The sequence below is a fragment of the Dermochelys coriacea genome, chromosome 14, assembly GCF_009764565.3.
Source record: "Dermochelys coriacea isolate rDerCor1 chromosome 14, rDerCor1.pri.v4, whole genome shotgun sequence".
NCBI lineage: Eukaryota > Metazoa > Chordata > Testudines > Dermochelyidae > Dermochelys > Dermochelys coriacea.
Genome location: NC_050081.1, coordinates 17,557,462 through 17,583,409, shown reverse-complemented (window position 1 = coordinate 17,583,409; position 25,948 = coordinate 17,557,462). Strand labels below are relative to the sequence as shown.

General features: G+C 46.9%; 1 protein-coding gene across 1 annotated transcript in view; it reads right to left on the bottom strand.

Annotated features, from left to right (window-relative positions):
- Window positions 1-25,948, bottom strand: part of MGAT5B (alpha-1,6-mannosylglycoprotein 6-beta-N-acetylglucosaminyltransferase B) — a 171,923-nt gene that overhangs the window by 23,365 nt on the left and 122,610 nt on the right. Inside the window, exons 11-15 of the mRNA XM_038372302.2 lie at window positions 24,898-25,028; window positions 23,709-23,714; window positions 13,444-13,599; window positions 11,684-11,830; window positions 8,746-8,862 (exon numbers count right to left, since the gene is read on the bottom strand). Coding sequence (XP_038228230.1) covers window positions 8,746-8,862; window positions 11,684-11,830; window positions 13,444-13,599; window positions 23,709-23,714; window positions 24,898-25,028 — 557 coding nt within the window. The remainder of the gene's footprint in view (window positions 1-8,745; window positions 8,863-11,683; window positions 11,831-13,443; window positions 13,600-23,708; window positions 23,715-24,897; window positions 25,029-25,948) is intronic.

Here is a 25,948-nt window from a genome sequence, read left to right as displayed (position 1 = left end):
GGAGGGAGAGGTGGCGCTCCATGCTGAATGAGGAGTCACCAATTGCCAGATGTGCATGTCCCCTTGCTGTACCCCCCAGCACCAACAACATACAGTCACACTGCCCTGGTTTCACCCCACTCTGTAACAGCACAACACCTCCATCACTCACCCATCGCTGCACAGGATGCAGTGGTGGGCCCAGGCTCATGGGAACAGAAGACAGGAGCCCAACTCATCCCTGTGCAAATGCGGAGCCCAGTGCCAGGACACTGCCCTCCTGATCCTGGGGCTGCTGGCAGCCAGTTCAGCACCTGGCACAGGCTGGGCAGCTCTGACTTATATGGCCACTGTGGGCTTTGCAGCAGCTGGGAAACAGCTGAGGTTTAGAATTTCCCCAGCCACGATTCCCACATTCCTGGCATGGGCCTCCCCAATGCACCTCGGAATGCCCCCTTTGCTGGGGGTGCTCGCCAGTGAGTGCAGAGCCAATGGAACCAGCCCCAGGATCCCTGGGGTGGGGGATGTGCAATCCCTTCGCGCTGAAGGTGCAAAGGGGCAGCAGAACAATGGTGAATGGAGCCCACCGTTGTCAGATGGAGCATTTAGAATCCCAGGTAGGTACCTGAGGAATAAATGCAGAGATGGGATTTCTCTGCAGGGGGCTGAGTCTCCGAGAGGAATCGCAGCGCCAAAGGGAATATTAAATCTCTCACTCAAAATAATAATAATAAAAATCCAAACATCATCAGACAAATAAATAGAAAATAACACAATTGCCTAACAGTGTGTAACAGCAGACTGGGGAGATTTTAACCAGCTATTTTCACTGCAATGCTTAATATGCCACTCTCCCAAGCATAGCCTGAAATATATAATTTTACATTATATTCCTGTATGTTTGACTTTAATATAATGAAGCCTTCTCCCTTCACTACACCAGAATACTGGTTCTATTATATTGCTTATGTGGGAACTATTTTTGACAATGTAAAAGCTGAAGCCCAAGAAAATGACCTCAAATGAAAACCTCTTTCCTTCTCTCGCCTCTAAACTCCATGTAACAGCTGTAATTCATCACCAGGACAATTTTTCCAGCATCACATTTCCTGGTGGGCCGTAATTTGTCTCCTTGCTTTTCGCTCTCTTTTTGGCTACCTGTGACTGCCCACTGATTTGCTTGCCTGAGTTTATGGGGTTTGACGCCACCGCTATTTGAGTTTTTATTATAAATAGGTCAGGAATCCTTGGTAACAATAAGCACTGGGGAAAACAAGAAATTGCTAAGCATGTTACACAAAAAGTGCATCCATGACTTGTTACAGATGCTTCTGAATGCTGCAGTGCTGAGCCTGGGAGAAGGGGACGGGACTTTCCTTCTGAAACCTGAAACGCACACAACTTGCCTGAGATGAGGCTTTGTCACAAATCGAGCCAAGGCTCAAGCTAAAATTCAAACACCTGTCCAGAGAACAAAGGTCCATTTTCCAGCAAATGTAAACAACTTCATGACTTTGGAATGAGGTTGCCATCTGAATCTCAAATAATTTATTTGCGGGGGGAGGGGGGGTACATGCATAGCCACATGCACAGAAAGTCCAGCTGTCACCAGGGCTTCATCCTAGGGCTTGGCTACCAAATGACCAACACAGTAGGTGTCCTTTTAGAATGATGCTGCATATGTTCTTCCTGTAATATTTTGGCATCATGGATTGCCTTATTAACTTGCATGCGAGAACTTGTCGGCAGCAGCTATACTTAAGTGTGATTGGTCATAGTGAGACCCAGACCATGAGAACAAACTTTACTGGTGATATGCTTGGTATCTAAAAATAACTCCATCACATATAACATTTCTTCAAGACTTAGCTCCAGTACATTCAGCTAAACAGATCTAATAGCACTATCAGAAATAGTGCCATCTGGTGGCCTTCAATAATGTTACACTCCTGTAGAGCAAGGGTGACACCAGAGTGATGATGTTGCAGTAGTGGAGATGGCTATATTTCTATCTCAAGCCAAGAGACTGAGATGGCTGAGACATCCAAAACAAGTCAGGAAGAAACTGCTTGGATTTTGCAGTGAAAATAAACTGGCACGTGTGTCCTGATAAAAAATGGTGTGTGAATACAAGCTGGCTAATGGAGAGACTTGCAGCTAAAAAATACATTCCACGCTTTCCTAATATTGCCACTCCATGTCAACAATTGCTGTAATTGCTCCACGGATGTTATTCCACTATGAATGGGAAGGGAGGTAGCCTGAGCAATCATGAGTGGAAGGGAAGAGCCAACAAGAAAAACTCTGTACTAAAATGTGGTACACACTTCAAATGTTTGTGAACCCCTCAGACAGACAGGATCCTCTAAGTCAGGGGTTTTCACCTTTTCCATAGGATCCCACCATGTTCATGGCCCTAGAAACAGACCATCTTTGAGTGCACACCAGAATCTTTTATGCTAAGTCCCACGACGCTTCCATATATGTGTCCTGGCAACAGGGTGCATCTGTTATCTCAGGAGAACCTGATTCCAGGGTCTAAGCCAATCCTTCAGTGAGACACCAGAGATAGGGCATGGGGGCATTCTGTGGCTTCTTGAGTTCATCTAGACACTTTCTAGTGAAACTCTTGGAGTTGTGACACAGCTACCCTAAGCCACCCGCTCTCTCTTTCTTCTCTCCCTCTTCCCTCTCACGGGATTTTGTTTTCTCTTCCTGCTGCATAAAACATTATTTTAAAGACAAAATACCAGGGGAAATCTTGCAGCAAAAGCCCATAATAAGGCTTTTATGCTAGGTCAATTTTTAGGCCTAATTGTCTTGACAGCATCTCTAATAAACCAGCCCTTAAAAAGGGGGGGGGGGAGTTGCTGCGAGTTACTTTACATTCTCTCCCTGTTCCAAGAGAGGTTATATACATCTTTTAAAAAGAGCTCTAACCTGGTAAGGGATTAGCCCAAGAAGACACGTCCCAGTGGAAAAAACCTAACCAGTCTCCTCCAGAGTCATTACACATTTTAAATAAAATTGTGACAGCTGAACTGTAGTTTTTACTCTTTTAAAGCAAATTCCATTCAATTCAACACCCACCGAGGGCAATGACAGTCTTGCAATGAGCTGTGGATCAGACCCTCAATGCTGGTGAAAGATTGATAGCACCCAGATAGCCCCAAAAGTCTCTCTCAACAGAACAGATTCTTGTCAAGTCATGTCAGGACAAGCTTACCCATAGTGCCTTGCCAATGTGCCTCACTCCAGCAATGGGGGTTGGTCTCAGAGCCCAAGCTCCAGCCTGAGCAGGAACAACTACATCAGTCAATAGGTGGAGTGTGGGCAAATCTGGATCAGCAGACGCTTTTGAACAGACCCTGAAATCTTTATATTTACTTATTATTATAATTATTTTTTTTATTATTATTTTCCCTGGAGTCTGGATCTTGACTGTACCTTGACCAAGAAGTTTAGACCTTAACAAAAAATAATTGACTACCTCTGATCTACACTGATATTTGTAACCCCATAATGCAAGCCCCACAAGCATATGTCAGTTGACCTGGGCTGTGAGACTTGCTGCTACAGGGATATTTTTGCGGTGTAGAAGTATCCTTAGGAATTCAGGAGCCTAAATCCCATTGGCTTCCAGTGAGACTTAGGCTCCTAAGTGCCTAACCCACATTTGAAAATGGGACTTAGACTCCTAAGTCTCTTAGGTACTTCTGAAAATGTTGCCCAGAATCTTTATCTTAAATGAGTGCGTGTGCATGTGTGTCGGGATTCCAATGAGCCCAGTAGAAGCCTTTTATGAGGAACCTTTGTGCACCCAAAACTTCTCCCGCAGTCACCTGCTACAGGACCAAATCCCATTCTTGTTTACACCAAAATCAATCCAGAGTCACTCTGCTGACTTCACTGAAGTTACTTCAGATTTACAGCGGTCTAAATGAGAGGAGAAGTGAGCCAGGCTTTGAAGCTAAGACAAGTAATTTATTCATCTGTTTGAAGAGATAGTATTGTGTGAGCAGCACAAGGCTTTTGTCTTTCTTCTTTGTTCCCCCTTGCAGAGCTGGGAGTCCGTTTATACTTACGAAAAGTACTAGTTTACGCTTTCTTCAAACAGTTCTGCCAAGGGACCCAAGTCCTGACCTGCAGCACCAACTGCTATTTCAAGCTGAGGCCATATATCTCTCTGCCAGTACCTGAATCCTTGCCCTGCAGCACCGTCTGCTAGCCAAGTCTTGGGTCCCACACAGCTCTGCCACTCCATGTGAATTGTGAGCCATAGCCATGGACCTATCCTGGTCCTGAGCTTCTCTCAAGCAGAAACTGGGCCAGAGCAGGCAGCGGATGAAAGACTAATAAACTCAATGCCAGTTGTGACTTCAGTGGGGATTGGCATCCATGGGCCTGATTCTGTGTTGTCCTGCAGCTTGTGTCGTCATTGACTCCAGTACAAACTGAGTGCAAAATAGGTGCCCAATCAGGGTGGCAGCATTTTACACTTACCGGGCACTGGAGTTAATAACTGCATGCAGTACTGGGCACCAGAGAACCCATGTTTCAAAATGTGAAAGGCTAATGCACTCACCCCCTCTGGCAGCTGATTGAGTAGGCCCAAAAAGGAGAGAATAGACACTGTCCCATTTTATTTCTGGAGAGCGATGAAGCTGCTGGCATTGCTGCGTGGAGATCTGATAACTTTCTTTTTTTTTACACCCCTAGTTTTTTGCTGCTTTTACACAGCTGATGGAAAGACGTGGCCTCCATTAATTCATCATGTAACATGCAGAGGATGTGACAAGTGCCCTTTAAACACCAGCTCGGCAGCTCTCTCTTTGGGAACATTTCACCAGTGCAGATGGAACAGGGTTGGTCAACGCGGCTCACTTCAGTTTTGTCGACAGCTGACAGAAAGCCCAGTGGCAGGGACATAATTATTGAAAATTTAATTTTAATTGAGATGTACCTAATGACAAATAATTGTATATGGTGGTTTGATACATTCTTTGCAATATTTTGGAGGAGGAGAGATGAGACGAGATCAAAACAAACTACAGCTCGCGATCGTAACCAACACCGTAACCCGTAACCAACACCAAAGATCCCACGCCTAACAAGCTGCTGTCATATGGGGACAGCCCGGGTACGAGCCCTAATAGTGTCACAGATTGTCAGCTCTGGTGCTCTGCTGCCTTTCAAAAAAAATGCCACTTGGGAGTGCTATCCTTCAAGAGCATTGAATACATGGCAGCACCTGGTGCTGCTGTTTGGAAAGCAGATGGTTTATCAAGTTCCCATGGGCACTGGAACATCAGTCTGTTAGATGTTCTATCATCTAGAGCCACAACAAAAGATTTGTTTCTATTCCCTAGAGAAGCCAGACACAGGACCTTCCCCAATACTTAGAGGAAAGTCCCAGTGGCATTTCCTACTGGCTACTTTAGATGGCACATGATCTTCTCTCTTTCTTTCCATACCCACCTCATTCTTGTAATCCCTTGTTCAGTCTTTCCTCATACTGTAAAAACACCACGCCACCAAGCAGCAGCAAAATCACAAAGGCCCTTCTTGATTCATCTATGCTCTCTTCTTTAGAGCCCAATTTCTGGCTTGGAAAGGCACAGGCCAGTATTCCCATTGTCTCTCCTGCATGGTGGGAGAGACACAGGGCTCTACTTACTGCTCGGGAGGGAGGGGAGGCTAGGCAAGCATTCCCACTGTCTTTGCTGACCACTGGTGAGATCTTCACAAGAGTGGGAGGCCAGGTGAAATGTGCTGCCAGTGGTCAGAAAAGGCCACAGCTTAGTCCAGCTGCTTCCTATGGATCCTTCCCATTCGGCCCCATGCCTTGACCAATCAGCCGAGGGTCATACCATACTGTGTGTACAGCCAATGGAGCCCAGTAAAGGAACCCATCACCAGCTGCTCCTGAATTCATTCAGGTTGCTCCCGGCAAAGGCTGCCCCAACCCACCGTAAGGCAGACAGAAACAGTTTCCTTCCTGGTGGGTTACTTCTACGTTGACCTCAGCAGCTGAAGAATCCTCTGCTTGTGTCTGCAGGCTGCTGGGGCTTAAGACTCCATTGCCAGAGGATCACCAGGCAGGCACCAGCGGAATGATTTAGAAATTTAATTCTACAATAGGAAACTGAGGGCCAGATCCTTAGTTGGTGCAAGTTTATAGTGTAGCTTCATTGACTTCCGTGGAGCTATGCTACTTGACACCAGCTAAGGATCTGGCCCGGAGTATTGATCAGTATTGGCTAGTCGGTACGGGGATCGGGGTTTGGCTAGTGTGGTGGGCTGTTCACCCCACACCAGCCCTGCAGGGGCTAAGGTGGGGCAGATCAGGCCAATTAACGGTACAGGTGGAGAGTCTGCTTGATTAAAAATGACTAATGGCTGATCAAGCCCAGCTGGGGGAGATGCTGCCCAAGATATCGAGCCAGGAAGTTTGCAGCAGAAAGGGCTGCAGTGTGGAAGATGGTAGTCACACCCCAGGCTTAGAGAGAAGAAAAGCAGCAACCCCAGGAGAAGGAGGAGCCATGGGACCCTGGCCCTGCAGGATGGACTTAACTAGAAGGGGGAAGAAGAAAGCCTGCGGGCAGCAGAGTAGGAGATCCAGGGAAAGAGCAGCAAGGCTTAATTTGATGGATCTCCAACAAGAAACCACAAAACTGGAATTAATTTGCCACTGGACACCATCAAATTAGGTCTGAATAAAGACTGGGAGCGGATGGGTCACTCCAAAAACTAACTGCCCCCTGCTGATACTCCCACCTTCTTGTCAACTGTTTGAAATGGGCCACCTTGATTGCACTGGCCTCATTAGCACTACAAAAGTGATTTTTCCTCCCTTGGTATTCACTCCTTCTTGTCAACTGTTGAGAATAGCCCACTTCCATCTTAACTGATTTGGCTCATTAGCCCTGATCCCCCCCAACTTGGTAAGGCAACTCCCATCTTTTCATGTGCTGTGTATTTATACCTTTCTACTGCATTTTGCACTCCATGCATCTGATGAAGTGTTTTAGCCCACGAAAGCTTATGCCCAAATAAATTTGTTAGTCTCTAAGATGTCACAAGGACTCCTCGTTGTTTTTACCCAAAGAGTGTTAATGAATTAGGAATTTAAACAGTTTGCGATTCAGGGATATTTTTTAATCTGGTAATTCACATTCTAGTGAGCGATTTCCCCTGGGGGAATGGATGTGGCTATGGAGACGGCTATGCACTACAGAACGAGCCCCCAGATCAATTGCTGCTCATGCTGAGTAACAATTAAAGAGTGTTTCCATGTGATGGCTGTGACAGGAGGAAGGGGGCTCACAATACTCCCCCTGCTGGTGTAGATCAGCCTCATTGATGGCAGCTTCACAGAGGAAGCAAGGACAGAATGAGCCAAAGAAACTGAACAGATTTGGGTTGAGGAATATTAGCAGGGGAGCTCTACACTGCAGCACAGCTTGCTCTCTGGATGGAGGACTTGGATCTCGGCTGCTCTCAATCTGACATGAACACTACAAATTCACTCAAAAAACCCCAAAAACCCTTGTAGAAGCTATTAAATTCTCTGATTCCTGTTAATCTGAGTCAGACGCAGGGCCATTTTTTATTAAGATGCTATTTCGTGGCGTATGGTCTTTGTAACAACAGGGACGCCTCATCCTACCCAAAACAAATTGTGAGCAAACCAGAGATCAGCACTTTTCTCCCCTCCAGGAAAATTGACTTTAATAATTTGGACAATTTGAAAGGCTCCTGCCGCTGGGGAGGTAAATATTCATGACGGATACTTTTTAAAAGTCTTTGAGAAGTCGGCTCACACAGCAGTTGCTGCATTTTTCAAAAGGCTTGTTTTTTTTTTGCTGCATTTCTTCAGCTCTTCATATTTAATAGGGGGGATTTGAGGCTTTTCATATTGAATTGTTTAATGTAAATAATAATAATTAAATGAAATACAGCAGAGGAACGGTAGGTGAAGTGACCTGTAGCTTTTGTAGCACTTGCATGTGGAGATACAAGGCTGACAAAAAATACTACCTGCTTACAAGACACCGGGTTGGCAGTCCCAGATGCTTGCTGTGGAATATCCCAGCACTGGGAAGGAGGATGCATGATGGGAAAACTGCATCCTGGTTAAATGAGTGGGTTTAACTTCCTAACTGATGGGGAGTGGGAAGCTGACGGAGAGTTGAACAGGGGACATTACTGGAGAGATTTTCAGAGTGCTCAGCTTCCATGCAGGAACCTACGTGACAGATTTTCAAGTGCTTAGAGCCCAGCAGCTGAAGTTGTTCCATCAACTTATTTAGAGGTCTACTGTGAATTGAGCTCTTGGAAAATCTGGCCCCATAGATAGGGCTAAGCTTTGGTGGGTGAAACTCAAGAGGTGTGGAGGTTTGCTCCAGGTAAGTTACTACAGAGTCCAAGATATCCATATCTGCTGGGCCTGATTCTGATCTCAGTTAAACTAGGGTAACACCATTGAGTGGAGTTTTCAAAAAAGCCTAAGCAACTCAGGAGCACAAATCCCATTGAAAGCCAAGAGAAGTAGCCTCCTGTCCTGAGACACTGGGATTTCTGGCTTGCATGTGCAAACAATTTCAGAGAGGTGACTAGCCACTAATGCTGGGACAGTCAGAGAGGGACATGTGGGCTGCTAACAACTGCTTGTTCTTGACTCCTGCAAATCCAGCCCTCCGTTCTCTCCGTCTCAGCAACAGATGAGTTTATCTCAGTGTTTCAATGAATTCTGCCAGGAATTACCTTGGTCCTCATGATAGTTTTGATAGCAGCTTCAAACTCCTCTGAGTTATTGTAGTCCACCGTCCACACATGAGGTTTCCCTATGAAGTCCTCCACATAGGGGTGTTGGGAGGACACCTGAAAAAGGAAACAAAAGGAACTGTGTGGCATTCCCTGCAGAAGGCACTGTGGCCACATGCAGTGACCTCCCTGCAGCTAGGCAATGTGAAAGGTGAGCTGATGGCAGCAGGAACAGTGATGAGAGCTACTAAAACCACTGCATGCAGAGATGGATCCAAAGTGGAACCTTTAATCCAAACCCACCTGCTCTCAGCCTTTAGGCTGATATTTTAAAACAACCTAATGGTTTTGAATGCGTAAGTCCCAATAAAATTAAATTTGCCCCTCGGCGTCTGGGCAAATCTCAACCTCAGAGATTCAGATGAACTCCTTCCCAGATCGGAACCTCCCCCATCAGTGAGGTTTGCAAAACTAAGACCTGACTACAAGGTTTTGTAGAAGCACAATGCTCATTACAAAGATGAGACAAATGTCAAATCTGTGATCAAATACAAAGTTTGGTGTTGGGCTAAACTGGAACTAGAATCCGAACCACCCTCGAATTTGCAAAACTAAAGCTGAGCACTCTGGTTTGCAGTGATGACTCTTCCCCTGGGGATTGCTTCCCATCGGCAGTCACTTTTCCATCCTATAGAGCAATCTTCTTTCCCCTCCATGCATTTCTCCTTTATTTAAGCCTTGGGCATCTGTTGATTCAGCCTCATTGACATTGCTGCAGCCAACAAGCACAGGTCACGTCTTAGGAAGCAGGGCAAAGGGTGGAAGTTGAAGCTATACTTTTAAGGGGTGCACAGGTCAGAGGAAAGAATCCTGGTGTAGAGAAGAGACATTTTCTGAACAGAAAGGAGGATGAAAACTGGCAATGTTTCAAAGTGACTTTGAAAGCAAGGAAGATGTAAAAAAGAGCATTTTATATAATGAGCATTATGCTTTGCCAGACATAATCATGCTCCCCCAGCCCTTTGCCAGGGGAGAGGAGACATAGAATCCATTAGAGGCGGGGGAACTTGCACACACATTGATTTTTATTGTTTTGCCAAATGACTTTAGGTGAAATTTTCCCTTCTGCAGAGGCGTCAGTGAAGTCCCATGGAGCTCATAGGCTTAAGGAGTGTCTAGTCCTTGGGCTGGACTTCTTCCCGGGGGGGCGGAGTTCACCATTTTGGGGGTTTTTTGCATCCTGGACATTTCGGGTTTCCATGTTTCAGCTGCTTTCTGGAGGGAGGTTGGTTTTCTAATCCACTCATGGCGCGGCTTACACAGCTGTGCTGTGAGTTGGAGCCCAGCTACTAACGCAAAGAAGCTGCAGTGGAGGCTTCTTCACAGCAAGCTACAGACTCTGCCCCTTGCCAACTGCAGGTTGCGATGCAAAGCAAACCTCTGGGTCACAGCATTCCCCAAAGATGCAGAGCTAAAGTAAACCTGGCAATTATTGAGAAGAAGACAGCATCAGCTGCACCAAAGGGCAGGACCATCCATCGAGCAAACCAACGGCCCCAATCCAGGGTAATCCCCATTCTCCTAACATATCGACCAATCAGCTGGGCTAAAACACAAAACCAAACCCAATATCCCATCTATTCTAAAGACCTTCAACTTTCCCATGATCTCAGCCCTGCCTAGAAGGCTCAGATACGTATAAATAAAGAGATGATGGCAATTAATTATCCCTCTCTTCTGCTTCTTTGCTGTCATCAGCACACTTCTCCCTAGTGAGAGCAGCTAAGGATGGCAGGCTCAGCTATTTTAATGACACAAATTAAAAGAAGGAGCAGCAGCAGGGCTGGCTGCACTGAAAGAATGATTCCAACACCTTCCATCTCACACACAAACACACGCACACATCATGCACACTCTCTGTAGTGGTTGCTCTGTTCACAGCTTTGCCAAGTCGCTGAGTGCGAACCGGGGCCCTCGCAACACAACCTGCATTATGCTAACATCAGCAAAACACAAAGAGGACACAGAAGGAGAATTAATTCTACAGGAGCTAATTACAGCAGCTCTGCTCTGCCTCTGCCTATTGCCAAGACGAATGGCAAGCGAACGTGCAGCCACCACACTGTAATGATGACAAACGGGCTGGCTGCCAAGGCAACGGAAGCACCCAGCTGCCTGGAGAAGCATGGCTACAGAAGATGCAATCTAGTCTGAGAGTCAGTGGAAGGGAGGCTATCAAGGGTGGGGCAGGATAGAGGACACCTTAGGGTGGATTCTAACTCACTTGGTAAGGAACGGCCTCAGACGGAAACAGAAGCTGAGAAAGAGGTCCTTGATGTGGCCAGCGGAGGGGCTTTCTCAGCGGGGATGTGGGAATTTACACGGCATTATCCACTTTATTAATAATACAAGACTCAATTTTCTCAACCCTTTAACTTTTAAAGAGCTCCTGCTGCACTCAGATTAAATTCATAGCCAGCGACAGGCCCAGGAGGGGAATTTGCACACACACACAAAAATCAGACCTGTTTTACAAAACCACAACCAGGAGCAATTTAAGTTCAGATCCCAACTTATTTGGGAGCCTACAACTCCAGATTTGGGAAAGGGAGGGTCAGGCTGGAGTCTGTCTCTGGGGTAACCAATTAGGACATGGTGTGGCATTTTTGCAAAAGCCTCATTGGTCAGGTTTTGTTTTGCAAGATCTGAAATTCAAACCCAGGTCTCATTTTATCCATCTTCTCCAGGTCTCGAGAGGGGAGAAATCAGATTGGGAGGGCAAGGTTCTGATCCCACCCACAGCTTTGAACTGTGGGGAAGAGCATCCAGAGGCTGATTTTTTTAGCTGGTCCACCCCTTTGGTTTGAATCCAGAGCAAATGCCATGGCTCAGGCCAACCTGCAATATTCTCGTCACACGACATTGCAGAATCACTTGCCTCTCTTGACGTAGGCTTCCCCCTGAAGAATTCGTGATTGAGGGAGCTGTGCGGTGGGTTGAAACGAGACTGCAGGAAAACACACCCATTGGCTATTGCTTCCAAAGGGGCGGGACCTTCATAGGGGAATCCAAATCCGATGAAAAGCTGCAGGAAGCAAAATCACAAACGCTGGTGAGTTTGAGTGAAGAACACCATCGCCCAGACCCGTTGCAATCTAATTCATTAGCAGCTCTGCCTCTCAAGTTCAGTAATCTGAACTCTCTCTGGTGCTCAGCTCGGCAAAAACACAGGCTGATCTAACTGAACTCTAAGTGAAGTTCTTTGTAGTTCAATTCACAATAGCTTAAATGTGTTATAAAGTTCTCCCCAAAATGATGTCTTTATCAAAGCTAAACTGTACACAGTACATCTTTACCCCTTCGTTTATAACAGAGACCTTGTCATTAATATCAATGGAAGTTGCACCTCCTTACATCATGCATGTATTCGTCCTACTGTTTCCACTCTGAAAGCTGTTGGCTTGCTAGATATCAAATCAGAATCATGCCTAAAACAGTACCAGACCTAGGTGGAACAGCAGCTACATGCCCTAGCTTCTCCTGTCTACAGACCTGGTTTTCTGTCCTGGTAACAGGACAAAATGAGTTTGGTTATTTAGTATGCCAGTGGGCATTTGCACATCACATAATTCAGGCACAGTTGGCAGTCCTTACCCAGGAAAAGCTAAGGGCTGGAATGTAATAGGGGGGTTGCATGCCAGTGGGTTGGCAGTGCAGGGGGTGGTCTGGGAAGTATGCACTTTGCCTGACTCTAGCAAGTGCTATGGCGCTGGGCTCAGGTTCCGATATCAGTAAGGAGCATTTCAGGACCTAGTTATGCTGTTAGTCAATCAATCCATAGACCCCAGGCTCCTGGACAGAGCTGAGCAAATAGTGACCAAGGTGTTCTATGAACATTCAGTGGAACCCAAGAGCAAACTTTGGTGTGACAATGGGTGTGATGTAATTCACATTTACTTTCCACAAATGCTCAATCTCTTAAACTCTAGTAGAGCAACTGCTTGCAAAAAACAAATTTGAACCCCAAAGTATGAATATTTCCCAAGAGACAGTTCCAAATAGTATATTCAATTGTAAAATTTAAAATCCAACATTTGCACCATCTTTGGATAGTCATGTGGTATTGTTTCTCTCTTCTGATTGGATGTAATTAATCAACAGAAGGCAAACTACCAATCCAACAATCAATCTTACCATTCGAAATTGGGGCTGTGTAAGCTGGTTTCTCAAGTCATTTACCTGAGTTCTAGCTATGTAAATCACATGAGTTAGATGTCACAGTAAAAGTTGTGTATTCAATTGTAATATTCACAGTTCAAATAACCTGCAGACTAAGAGTTATTTGCTGAAGAAATTAGTGAATGATTTTGAATAACAAATACACTTGAGAATGTTGTGAACTGACCATTGACAATTTGTAAAAAGGGGAAATTAATCAGACATATTCGCTGTTGCGATTTGCTCATCTTGACTCCTGGATAATTACTGCAGTTGATGTGGCCTGCAAGCAAGGGCTTCAGTGGCACTAGCCTCAAGCCTCCTCCAGCAAAAAGAGCTTCAGCTAATGAATTCCCCCTCAGATTACATTTCTCAAGGCAACTCTGATCCGCCTGACCAGCAGCTGGTTATTTTATGGAGGAGTAACGTTGGACTTTGTCAGAAATCCACATGAAAGGGCCACACCCCTATTTTGAGTACCTTGGCTTTTCTCAGAAGCTGCTGGAACTCATGCTGTGGCAGAAGACCATGGTTCTTGACAAAGGCTGGGACCTCAGGAGGACGCTGGGTTTCATAATAAACTGTGCCGTGGATCTCCATGTACTTGTTAAGGATGGCCAGGAACTTTTCTTTGCCCTGGGGGAGGAAAGTGAAGGAAATCAGCTGCATGTGAGCACCAAAAGAGATGTATTTGATTCTCAAATGCCAAAATGAAGGGGCATTTCCTTAGTCTGATCTCACCATCCTAGCGCCTTTAAGGGTACGTCTCCACTTCAGTGTTTAAGCCCAGGGTTCAAACTCAGTCTCAAGCCTAACTCTCTTTTCATGTTCACACAAATCACGCTGACCCAAGGTCCCAGGATCCACAGGGCTGGAGGGTCCAAGCCTGAGTCAAGCCGGAACCCAGGGTTCCAGCCCTATTGCTTTGCAGTGCAGACACAACCCTGCTGCATTTGTGCTCTGGGAGTCTGCCAAAAATATCCCACAATCCCATGGGCTGACTTTCTTTGTCCTCTGGACAATCAAGTTTGGTGGACAGTCAAGTTTTCCTACACTGACCCATGAACAAAGGGCTAGAGCGGCAACATTTTGGGAGGGCGTTAGGAAGTCTGGAATATGGCTGGTTGGACTTGCGTCTGCGTACTGCAGTATGGATGCTGGAGCCCTGAGCTTGGGCCCAGGTTAGAAGATTTTTAACCTAGGGATGACCCTCAGTATCGACGCTCAAGCCCTGGGCTCTCTAATGTCTAACCCAGGGTCTGCTGACTCGAGTTCCACTTACCCTGGATTTACACTGCAGTGTAGACATACACTAAATGACCTCCTCTCTAGCAGCGAGGGAGTCTTTATGTACAGGAACACATTATTATTCAGTTTTCAGAATGGTAGCCGTGTTATTCTGAATCAGCAAAAACAACGAGGAGTCCTTGTGGCACCTTAGAGACTAACAAATTTATTTGGGCATAAGCTTTTGTGGGCTAAAACCACTTCATCAGATGTAGGGAGTGAAAAAAAACAGTACATGGGCTATAATATATATTCTGCTTACCGTTTTGCGAATACAGACTAACACGGCTGCTACTCTGAAACAGGTTAACTGTATTTATTTAAAAAAAAAAAAGTATAGTCGTGTCTGTATACAAACTATTCATCTTTCTTCCCAGGACCCTCTCCTTGTCCCCTGTAGAATGGCAAACAGAAATAAATAGATTGGATGGATAGTCATGTAGAAATAAAGGTGTTATCCATGTGAAATACTTCATTGATCAGAAAGCTCAACTAGTTTTTTCTCCTTCGCCGAAGTTGTTTCAGCAAGACAAAGCAGACAGGCACTTTCTGTTACTATTGTGCCCTATGACCCAAGCAACCAGCCACTCCAGATGCAGAATGGCGTCAGTTTTCCATCTACATACATTCATGGCACAAATGCAAAACTTCAGCATGTTTTTTTTTTTTAGAAGACTGGGGGGATGGTCTGAGACTGATTAATCCTAGAGCTCATTTGATGTTACCCTTTAAGGATTGCATATAGCTGTTAAGGACTTCATTATCGCTTTATCAAACTAATAGCCCTGCAGATCAATATGGCACCATTCAAGAATTCCAAGCATGGATTTCACTGAGATTATCTTCCTTGCTAGCAACAACAAAAGAGAAACAGCTTTCCCTTTGAATTTAGCTGTGATCAGCACTACACTCGGCAGTGCCGTCATCTCTCTCTCCTCTACTTATTTCCCTCTCCAGGCTCTTTACAAGCCCTGGGAGGAAAAACAACTTCTCAGCTGCATTAAAAGAAGACAATAAGCCACAATCTACCTGATTGGAGGGCAGAGGCGAAGGCGGCTGTGAAGGGCTGACGAATATGGAAAGCAGGCCGCACAATGCGGCTGTTCCAATCCACAGAACTCCAGACACGCTCTGCTGATTAACCCACCTGACCTGGGGGCTCGGGGATTTAATGGAAAAGAGGCCATTTATTCACCCACACTGTCAGAAGCAGCCTCATGGCTGTCAGTTGTATTCAGCTGAAAAGGCAGCTATGTGGGGCACGGGAATGTGTTCTTTCCCCAGTCACAGTCTAATCCCACAGACCTGGACTTTTTCTGAGAGAGGAGCCTGGACCTCTGAGTTTGGATGCCAGATCTCCCAAGAGGGGTTGGCTAGGGGCTTGGGCCCAAGCCCATCTCCCTTTCTATCCATCTGACTCGTGTCTCTGCTTTACACCACACTTTGCCCTATCTCTCTCCCTCCCAGTCCCCCATTGTTGCCATCTGGCACACTGGTTGGGACCCTCATTGGTGGGGTTTGGACTCCAGACTGAACCTGCAGCTGGAGGGAGGCCAAACCCTTTCTTCCTTTATTGTGCCCTCCCTGCTGTCCTTGATGCAGGTTTCCCACCACCCCCATTCTCCTCCACGATGCTGCTGCAGAATGGCCAGCAAGTGGTGCTGTTAAGTAACAGAGCCCAGCTCACCACCCCACTAACTTCCACCCCTGTCTGAGAGCTGACAGCAGCCTCCCCTCCAAAGCGCCAACCCTCTGGTAACTCAGGGAATGACAGATGATGTGTGGGATTCAGTCTCTCCTCCTTCTGTCCCTACTGGTCCCTGAGGCAGCTTCCCTTTCTCTGTGCATATCTCTTTCTCTCTCTGGCTATGGACTTCTCTCCAGGGCCGGATTAACCTTTTGTGGACCTAGTGCCAAACTTATTTGTGGGCACCCATGGAGGCAATGGAGCATGGCAACAGGGAGGTCAGTCTCCAGAGTGAGGGGCCGACCAGGAGCAATGGGGCAGGGCAGGGGCCTACCCACTCCACCCAGCCCAGTGCGAGGGCACTATTTACAAACTGGCAGTTTCCAGCTGCACAGTGCCTCAACCAGCCCTGTGCTGCTAGCATGCCCCTTGCCCTCGGGGGCGGGCCCATGCCATGCCACACAGCCCCCACACCCAACACCTAATAGGTGCCGACTCCGTGGGTTCTCCAGGTCTGGAGTAACCACAGAAAAAAAATAATGTGTGCTGAGCACCCACCGGCGGCCCCACCTATCAGCTCCTCCCCCTTCACCCCCAGCGCCTCTTGTGCACCGCTGATCAGCTGTTCAGCAGAGGGCGGCAGGGGGAGGAGCAGGGGCAGGAAGAGGTGGAGCGAGGGTGGGGACACTTGGGGGAGGGTGTGGAATGAGGCAGGAGGAGGTGGGACGGAGGTGGAGTGGGGGCGGGAAGAGGTGGGGCTTTGGGGGAAAGGGTGGAGTAGGGGCATGGCCTTGGGCAGAACTGGGGTCAAGCACCCCTGGGGAATTCAGAACGTTGGCAGCTCTGGAACACCCCCGCAACTCCCTATGGCCAGAGCCCCCCCAGACCCACTATGCCCAGTGCCCCCGCAGACTCCCCCCACAAATGCACAGCACCCTGCACAACACAATCCCTGCCCAGCACCCCCCTGCCCACAGCCCAGCACCCTACACAGAACCCCCACTCCCTAGTGCCCCAACACACAGAGATCTTCCCTGCCCCCTCACAGCCCAGCACCCCCTCTGCCCCCCCTCAACCCAGTCCCCCATGCCGTGCCTCCTGACCACACTCACCGGCCCTGCTGGGAGGCGACTATATCTGCTGAGCTGAGCCATCAGCATAGACAGGGCTGGTCCCGGGGTGGGGAATCGCTCCAGCCCCTTGGGAGTGGCGCAATCAGTCAGGCCAGGGACTGCCCCAGCTAGATTCCCTCTGGACCCACTTGCCTAGAGGGGCCCAGCCAAGCCCCCCCCACAATCCCCACAATTGGCTGAGACTGGCCAGGCTTCTGCAACAGTATCAGGAAATTCAGCTCCGGGGAGACAGGTGGGGCCCCACAGCCGTGGGAAGCAGAGACTACCCGGAGCCAGAGGTGCACTGGGGTCTAGCCAAGGGGCAGAGAGGAGCCGGCAGGTGGGGCCACAGGGCAGAGAGGAGCCCTCAGCCAGCCAGAGGGTTGGCTGAGAGGAGCAAGTGATGGGCGGGGGGGAGTGAGCTGGCAGGGTCTCGGGGCGCAGTGCAAGCGGAACAGGCCAGGGCCCCTTCTGAGCATGGGCCCGGCTCCCTGGCACCATTGGCGCCATTGTAAACCCGTTCTCCAACTCTCCATCCTAGATACTTCCCCCATCTTTCATTCAGTAGATTTCCCCATTCTTCATCCTCTATTCTGGCCCCACTAGCCCTGTGTGTGGCATGAAGGATGCATGTAGCTCAGCAGCTATTGTCCTTTAGTTCCAATTCCAAAGATACTGAGGCAAAACTCTGATATGAAGTCAGGGCATGTTATTCCCCAGGTAAGCCAGTGTGGCCCAAAGGGAACCCTCCACATTCTACGGACTTCTGCTTCTCTCCTTGGGAGCAGGTCTCAGTGTTGCAGACAGATGGGAAAGTGTTGGCTCTCTGTCCACCAATTGCAGAACTCTTCCCACGCTGTAAGGGCTAAACTGCATTCCCAGCTCAATACACTGCCTGCTCTCTGCTGGCAAGTTTATCATTCTCACAAAGCACAGATCAATTGTACTTCAGGTATTTAGAATCCTCATGCAATGTGAACGATCCTTGCAATGTGAACAATGAGCAACACAAAACAGCATATTTACTAACATCGGAATAGCTCGAGCTGAGGGTGTGATAAACAACAGAAGCCTAATAAGGAAGGAGCTGTATTTGTGAGTGCTATGTTTTATAAAGGACACTGTCTTTTTGTATGCAGCCAAATGGGACAGCACGATTCAGCTGACAGGCTGACTGAATGAGGAGCAAGTTTCTAATCCCAGCTCTGATGACTTTGGGCAAGTCAGTTCCTCTCAGAGTGACTCAGTTTTCCCATGTGTAAAAGGGGGATAATATTCACCCTCCTTTATAAAGCACCTTGAGATTAATAGAAAAGGTTATCTAAGGATTAGTAGCTGTAGTATTCATGAAAGGGAGAGTCTGATAGCATTTGCAAAAGCCAGCTGTAGTGTAGGCAGCTGTTGGGCATGTTCTCCCTACAATAGTTCCTTGACTCTAACACCACACACTGTCCAGGCTGGGGTCTCTAGGAGCAGAGTGCTAATCACACAAGGTGCTCTGCTGAGATCATCAAACTTGTTTTGACCTAATCAGAACTGGAATGCACATGGCCTGAAGTAAAGGACTAATGCACTATACCATTACACCAGAAAGCCTCTTCCATTGTGTTATTGTTTACAGAGCACCAACAAGGCACTCAGCTTTCTATAATACATAAAATAATGGGCCAGATACACATTGACACCAGCTGAGGATCTAGCCCAACATCCATCCCTGCCCTACAGAGCTTATACTTGAACAGAGAGAAGCCAGGATGCCCTGGAGAATCCAGGGACAACTAGTAGTTAGCAACTATGAGCCAATTCCTGCTTGCCTTATGTGAGCCCACTTCGGCAAAGCATTCAAGCATGTAGCTAAGCCCCTCGCTATTCAGCAAACCACTTGAGCATATTCTTAGCATTAGGCATGAGTGTAAGTGCTCTGTTGAGAAGGGAGGGACAGCTGAACTGGGGCCATTAGCTGTCTCACTGTCTGCAATACTCCTATGACTAAAGTAAACAGGATTTGGTCCTACTTGACAGGAGAGAGCCCACTCCATGTCTGGCTAGCACAAGATTGTTCTGAAGATTTTTGGTTATTAAAAAAATCTCTTAGTGTATGTTTTAAAGCTTCTACAAAATACTCTCTCGTTGGAGTCTGTTTTTGAAGTTTTTTTGCTGAAGGATAGCCACTCTCAGGTCTGTAATCGAGTGACCGGAGAGACTGAAGTATTCTCCAATTGGTTTTTGAATGTTATAATTCTTGACGTGATTTTACTTGTCTATTCAGGGGACACCATCATAGGGCCTAATCACATCAGCCACACTATCAGAGGCTCGTTCACCTGCACATCTACCAATGTGATATATGCCATCATGTGCCAGCAATGCCCCTCTGCCATGTACATTGGTCAAACTGGACAGTCTCTACGTAAAAGAATAAATGGACACAAATCAGACGTCAAGAATTATAACATTCAAAAACCAGTTAGAGAACACTTCAGTCTCTCCAGTCACTCAATTACAGACCTGAGAGTGGCTATCCTTCAAAAAAAAAAAAAAACTTCAAAAACAGGCTCCAATGAGAGACTGCTGAATTGGAATTTGCAAACTGGATACAATGAACTTAGGCTTGAATACAGACTGGGAGTGGATGGGTCATTACACAAAGTAAAAACACCATCCTAGCCACTATGGATGTAGAAGCCCTCTACACCAACATTCCACACAAAGATGGACTACAAGCCGTCAGGAACACTATCCCCGATACTGTCACGGCTAACCTGGTGGCAGAACTTTGTGACTTTGTCCTGACCCATAACTATTTCACATTTGGTGACAATGTATACCTTCAAATCAGCGGCACTGCGATGGGTACCCGCATGGCCCCACAGTATGCCAACATTTTTATGGCTGACTTAGAACAACGCTTCCTCAGCTCTCGTTCCCTAATGCCCCTACTCTACTTGCGCTACATTGATGACATCTTCATCATCTGGACCCATGGAAAAGAAGCTCTTGAGGAATTCCACCATGATTTCAACAATTTCCATCCCACCATCAACCTCAGCCTGGACCAGTCCACACAAGAGATCCACTTCCTGGACACTACGGTGCTAATAAGCGATGGTCACATAAACACCACCCTATATCGGAAACCTACTGACCGCTATTCCTACCTACATGCCTCTAGCTTTCATCCAGATCATACCACTCGATCCATTGTCTACAGCCAAGCGCTACGATATAACCGCATTTGCTCCAACCCCTCAGACAGAGACAAACACCTACAAGATCTCTATCATGCATTCCTACAACTATAGTACCCACCTGCTGAAGTGAAGAAACAGATTGACAGAGCCAGAAGAGTACCCAGAAGTCACCTACTACAGGACAGGCCCAACAAAGAAAACAACAGAACGCCACTAGCCATCACCTTCAGCCCCCAACTAAAACCCCTCCAACGCATCATCAAGGATCTACAACCTATCCTGAAGGACGAGCCATCGCTCTCTCAGATCTTGGGAGACAGACCAGTCCTTGCTTACAGACAGCCCCCCAATCTGAAGCAAATACTCACCAGCAACCACACACCACACAACAGAACCACTAACCCAGGAACCTATCCTTGCAACAAAGCCCGTTGCCAACTCTGTCCACATATCTATTCAGGGGATACCATCATAGGGCCTAATCACATCAGCCACACCATCAGAGGCTCGTTCACCTGTGCATCTACCAATGTGATATATGCCATCATGTGCCAGCAATGCCCCTCTGCCATGTACATTGGCCAAACTGGACAGTCTCTACGTAAAGAATGAATGGACACAAATCAGACGTCAAGAATTATAACATTCAAAAACCAGTTGGAGAACACTTCAATCTCTCTGGTCACTCGATCACAGACCTAAGAGTGGCTATACTTCAACAAAAAAGCTTCAAAAACAGACTCCAACGAGAGACTGCTGAATTGGAATTAATTTGCAAACTGGATACAATTAACTTAGGCTTGAATAGAGACTGGGAATGGATGAGTCATTACACAAAGTAAAACTATTTCCCCATGGTATTTCTCCCTCCCACCCCACCCCCCACTGTTCCTCTGATATTCTTGTTAACTGCTGGAATTAGCCTACCTGCTTGTCACCATGAAAGGTTTTCCTCCTTCCCCCCCCTGCTGTTGGTGATGGCTTATCTTAAGTGATCACTCTCCTTACAGTGTGTATGATAAACCCATTGTTTCATGTTCTCTGTGTGTGTGTATATAAATCTCTCCTCTGTTTTTTCCACCAAATGCATCCGATGAAGTGAGCTGTAGCTCACGAAAGCTTATGCTCTAATAAATTTGTTAGTCTCTAAGGTGCCACAAGTACTCCTTTTCTTTTTGCGAATACAGACTAACACGGCTGCTACTCTGAAACCTATTTCTCCATGTTATTTCTGCCCCCCCCCCCCCCCCCCCCACTGTTCCTCAGATGTTCTTGTTAACTGCTGGAAATGGCCCACCTTGATTATCACCATAAAAGGTTTTCCTCCTTCCCCCTTGCCTTCCTGCTAGTAATAGCTCATCTTAAGTGATCACTCTCCTTACAGTGTGTATGATAAAACCCATTGTTTCATGTTCTCTGTGTGTGTATATAAATCTCCCCACTGTATTTTCCACTGAATGCATCCGATGAAGTGAGCTGTAACTCACGAAAGCTTATGCTCAAATAAATGTGTTATTCTCTAAGGTGCCACAAGTACTCCTTTTCTTTTTGCGAACACAGACTAACACGGCTGCTACTCTGAAACCTGTCAAAATGTTTTGAATTCAGGTTTGGATAAAGTAAGCATGCAGATGCTTATCTGCAGCTTAATTCAAATTATCTGAACTGCTTTGGCTGACAAAACTGAGCAGGAAATTGGAGGTATGTGGGCTGTTTTCCTTATTAGTCCTTCTGCTCCTGGTGCTAGATGGAAGCTGGAAGTTCAGAGGAACAACAATGAGGAAGGGCGGGAAGTTAATCAAATGTTTCTGAACTTCAAAAAGATTCTATCTGAGAGATTGTATTTGATCCTGGGCTTATCAGCAGTACTTGGCTTGTCTGCAGGACATAAATGCTACAACTCAAGAGTAATATGTTGCTCTTATATTGCATTGTTCATCTCTAGGCCTCAGGGGCACTTTACAAGGGAGGGCATCATTAACCGTGTGTTATAGATAGGGGAACGAGGCACAGACCTGGCTTGTCCAAAGTCACACAGAATGTTTAATGTCAAATCCAGGTATCTTGAGTCCCTCACATCTCCAGCTCCTTGGACCACACAAACTCTACCCTATCTACCCAGCGCTAGATTGTACAACACTTACCCAGGCTGGTGAGTATGACAGGCAGCTGTCATCTTGGCCAACACACTGGGAATTGAACAAGGGGCCTCTTGAACTGCTGCTAAAGCGCCAGAGATAGCAGCTTGTAACAACTCCTATCTTCTGTGGATCAGCACAGAGGGGGACTTGTCACACATAACCCCTGGATTACCTGAGCACTTGCTAATAGGAGTAAACCCACTGGGCCTGATTTTCATTCACATTAAGGCCTCTCTTCATGCTCTGGCCACATAAAATGAGCACACTTTACCTACACACCCATATTAATCTCCTTTACGCTGCCAGAGCCTTAGTGTAAATGAGAATCGGTACCATTGACTTAAACCCACCACACAAGCCCTACTGGTCTGATTCTCCATTGACGCACAATATGTTGTCACTAAGAGCGGTGGGTGTAAAAGCTTACCAAACCACAACAGGAGCTCTTTACACCCATTTTGCATAGGTGTCAGGAACTACACAAGGTGCAGGACAGTGAAGAATCAGGAGGCAGGAGTTTCTACCATGAGATAAAACAGCTGCCCAATCCTGACTGGTAACTAGGGGTAGTCGACAAAGCAACTGGTCCTGATCCTCTTCACAGACTGGGTGTTCTGGAATCCAGAGTTTAGATCCAGGCCCCTATCTCCTGGGAAGCAGGTGCTATTCCATGGACCTTTTACAGCAGCTGGTTCCCGACAGCGAAAGAGTTTTAATAACATTTATTTAAAAATCCATAAGAAGCAAGGAGGAGCGAGACAATGAGAAATCAATGTAGCCCACAGAACGAGGCAAGTGTTGGAATCTCTCATTGCGAGGGAGGGCGTTAGTAGCCATGAATATTTCTGTGCCAAAAAAAAATTAAGTCAAAGAACTGTCATTTACAAAGGGGCAAAAGAGAGCGTGGGTGGGGTGGAAGCCTAGCCATCAGCAAAAGGTCTCCTTACTGCAAGACTGTGTGACAGAAAGCGTGTGCTGGGTAACTTATAAATACATGTCATTGTTGCAGGGATTTCTATACCTGGGCTGCAGTTGTGTGTTTTGAAAGGAGGGTTTGTTGCAGAGATATGCTGCTCTATGGAATGCAGACTGCAGCATCCAGAACAGGCTGCGAGAACAGATTCAGTGGGACTGGTAATAGAAAGGGTAGGCATGGGGAAGAAGAGAACCCAACATAGTAACAGGCCATAAACACCCACTGCTAGCAATGCGCATTTAACCTACAGACGATGAAAGCTCAATCGCAGCCATACATTTTCTATTGATAATTTATATTTAGTCTGAAATGCACCGTTAAATAAAGGAATAGATTAGCGCAATACAGTACCTGCAACTGGAACATCCCAGGGAGGTGCATGGAAGAAAAAAATCAAGAGAGGGTGATAATTAGCTCCTGCTTATGGATAATGGAAGCAAAAGCATTGAGCATGCTCCAGATAAAAGAAGGTGGAGCTCGGGCCACCCCCAACAACCAGTGCCACTGCTGGCCACACAAGAGAGGGTAGCGCTGTTTTCTTTTAAGAAGGTGTGCCTAATGAGTGGGGTTATAGCGGCGCTATTTGTCTCCCTAGTAATGAAGTGGTGTTGGAACAGGAAGTCAGTTGTCTGTCTCAGGGACGGAGTAGTGGAAAAGAGTTTTGCACCTACAGGCCACAGGCTCAAATCTGACCCATGTCTGTGGTGACTAAAAGTTGCTTCCAGCTGATGACAAGAGGCAGTATGGTTGAGTGGCTAGTGTCCTGGACTAGTGCTTAAGAAACCTTAATTCTGTTCCTGCCTGAGCCCGACCTGTTATGTGATTTTGCACAAGTAACTTCCCCTCTCTCTTTTCTCCTCCGTCTGTCTTGTCCATTTAGATTGCAAGCTCTTTGGGGCAGGGACTGGCTCTGACTCTGTGCCTTGCTTGGGCCCTCTGTGCGTGACTACAATACAAATACTAACAAGAAAGATATGTCACCACTAGCTGCTGTCAGTTCAGCTCCTAAACAGCGAGTGTCCAGACCTTAACTGGTCCTGTGGTTGGAAGCTGAGTTGCTTCATAAGATGCCTGGGATACCCATTCAGTTTCGATTTGGCTCACTCACTTCCATAGTGTTATACTGGATCAGACCAGTGGGTCCATCAGTGCCTCAAAAGTGTCAGCTGCCTCAAAAGAAGGTGCAAGAAACCCCGCAGTGTAGGTGGCCAGGGGATAAGCTGCCCACACAGGAAGTTTCAGGCAATAGGGTGCTCTCCCAAGGGAAGTGGTGGAAGCTCCATTGCTGGGACACTTGAAAGTGGACTGGACAAATCACTAGGGAATATAATCCAGGAAATAATCCTACACGAGCCAGTGGGAGGGATTAATTAAATGGCCAATTAGGTCTTTTCTAAGCACTGATTTCTAGGAGTCTATGCACATTAGCCCAGATTCTGATCCTTTTGAAGCCAGTGGCAAATCTTCCATTGACTCCAGGGATTATCCTTTGGCTATTTGTTTGTTACTGTGGACTGATTGTGCCAGTACAGACACCCACCTTCCAGATGCTGGCTTCCTTCCCGTACACCACGGCCATGTTGCTTGCTTTGTTGGACTTAATGAACTGCCGCTCGGTCTCGTTGAGCTCCTCGGACACAAAGCCCATGAAGGAGTTGTCAGGAGTGTGAGCTATAGAAACCAAGGGGAAAAGATACACGGGTTTGGCTCTTGCCAGTGCACTGAGGGGGGTCTTCCATAGGCCGCTATCTGTCCTCCCAAAGCCTTTCCCCTTTGAGGTAATTTATACTGAAGAATGGGACGGTTACCAGAGTCCACCGATGAGATGAAAACATTTCCGGGCCCTACCCACGTAGTTGGGAGTTTAACTATTGAGTTGAGCTCTGGTGTCCTGGGGGCACTGGGGATCACTGGGCTGAAATTCATACTGTTTCTCCATGACTGTCACAGGTAAATCCTAGCCTGGATCCAGGATTCCCCTTTGCCTCCTTCACCTTCCTATCTAGTAACTGTCCAGCTGCATCTGTGTCCCCAATCCCCACTTCTCAGCTGAGCACCTTAACTGTGCACTAAGCCCTCAGTGCTTCCCTCTCTGTGGAGAAACAGGGAGCGGGGGTGGAGGAGCTGCCTTCAGCTGTGCTCCACAGGGGAATGTGGGTCAGGGCTAATTAGTGCAAGGAAGTATTTGGAGGTGTTTGGAACCAGTCGAAGGTGCAGGCCATGAGGCTTGGATTATTCTGTGGCACTCATGCATTCTGAATCAAGGAAAGAGAGTCAGAAAGGTTCCTTGCATTAAAAAAAAAGAAGAAAGGGGGAAAAAACCAAATAGGAGCTATTAAAGTATATGAGCTGTGAACCGCCTGCAGGTCTCTTTAAAATATAAGTTGCTTCTTAGGCTGCCAGATAGATTATATCCAGCCAGGGGGAAAAAATATTTGCGTCACAAAGTGTGTGATCGGCCACCAGGCTTACTGCCAACAAGTAAGGCTCCCTTCCACTTGGCAGATTATAGGATAAATCTGAAGCACCAGCCTCAGGCCCTTCTCTAAAATCCCACCTGGCCTTCTCCAGAGAGGTGACTCTCCCTCTGA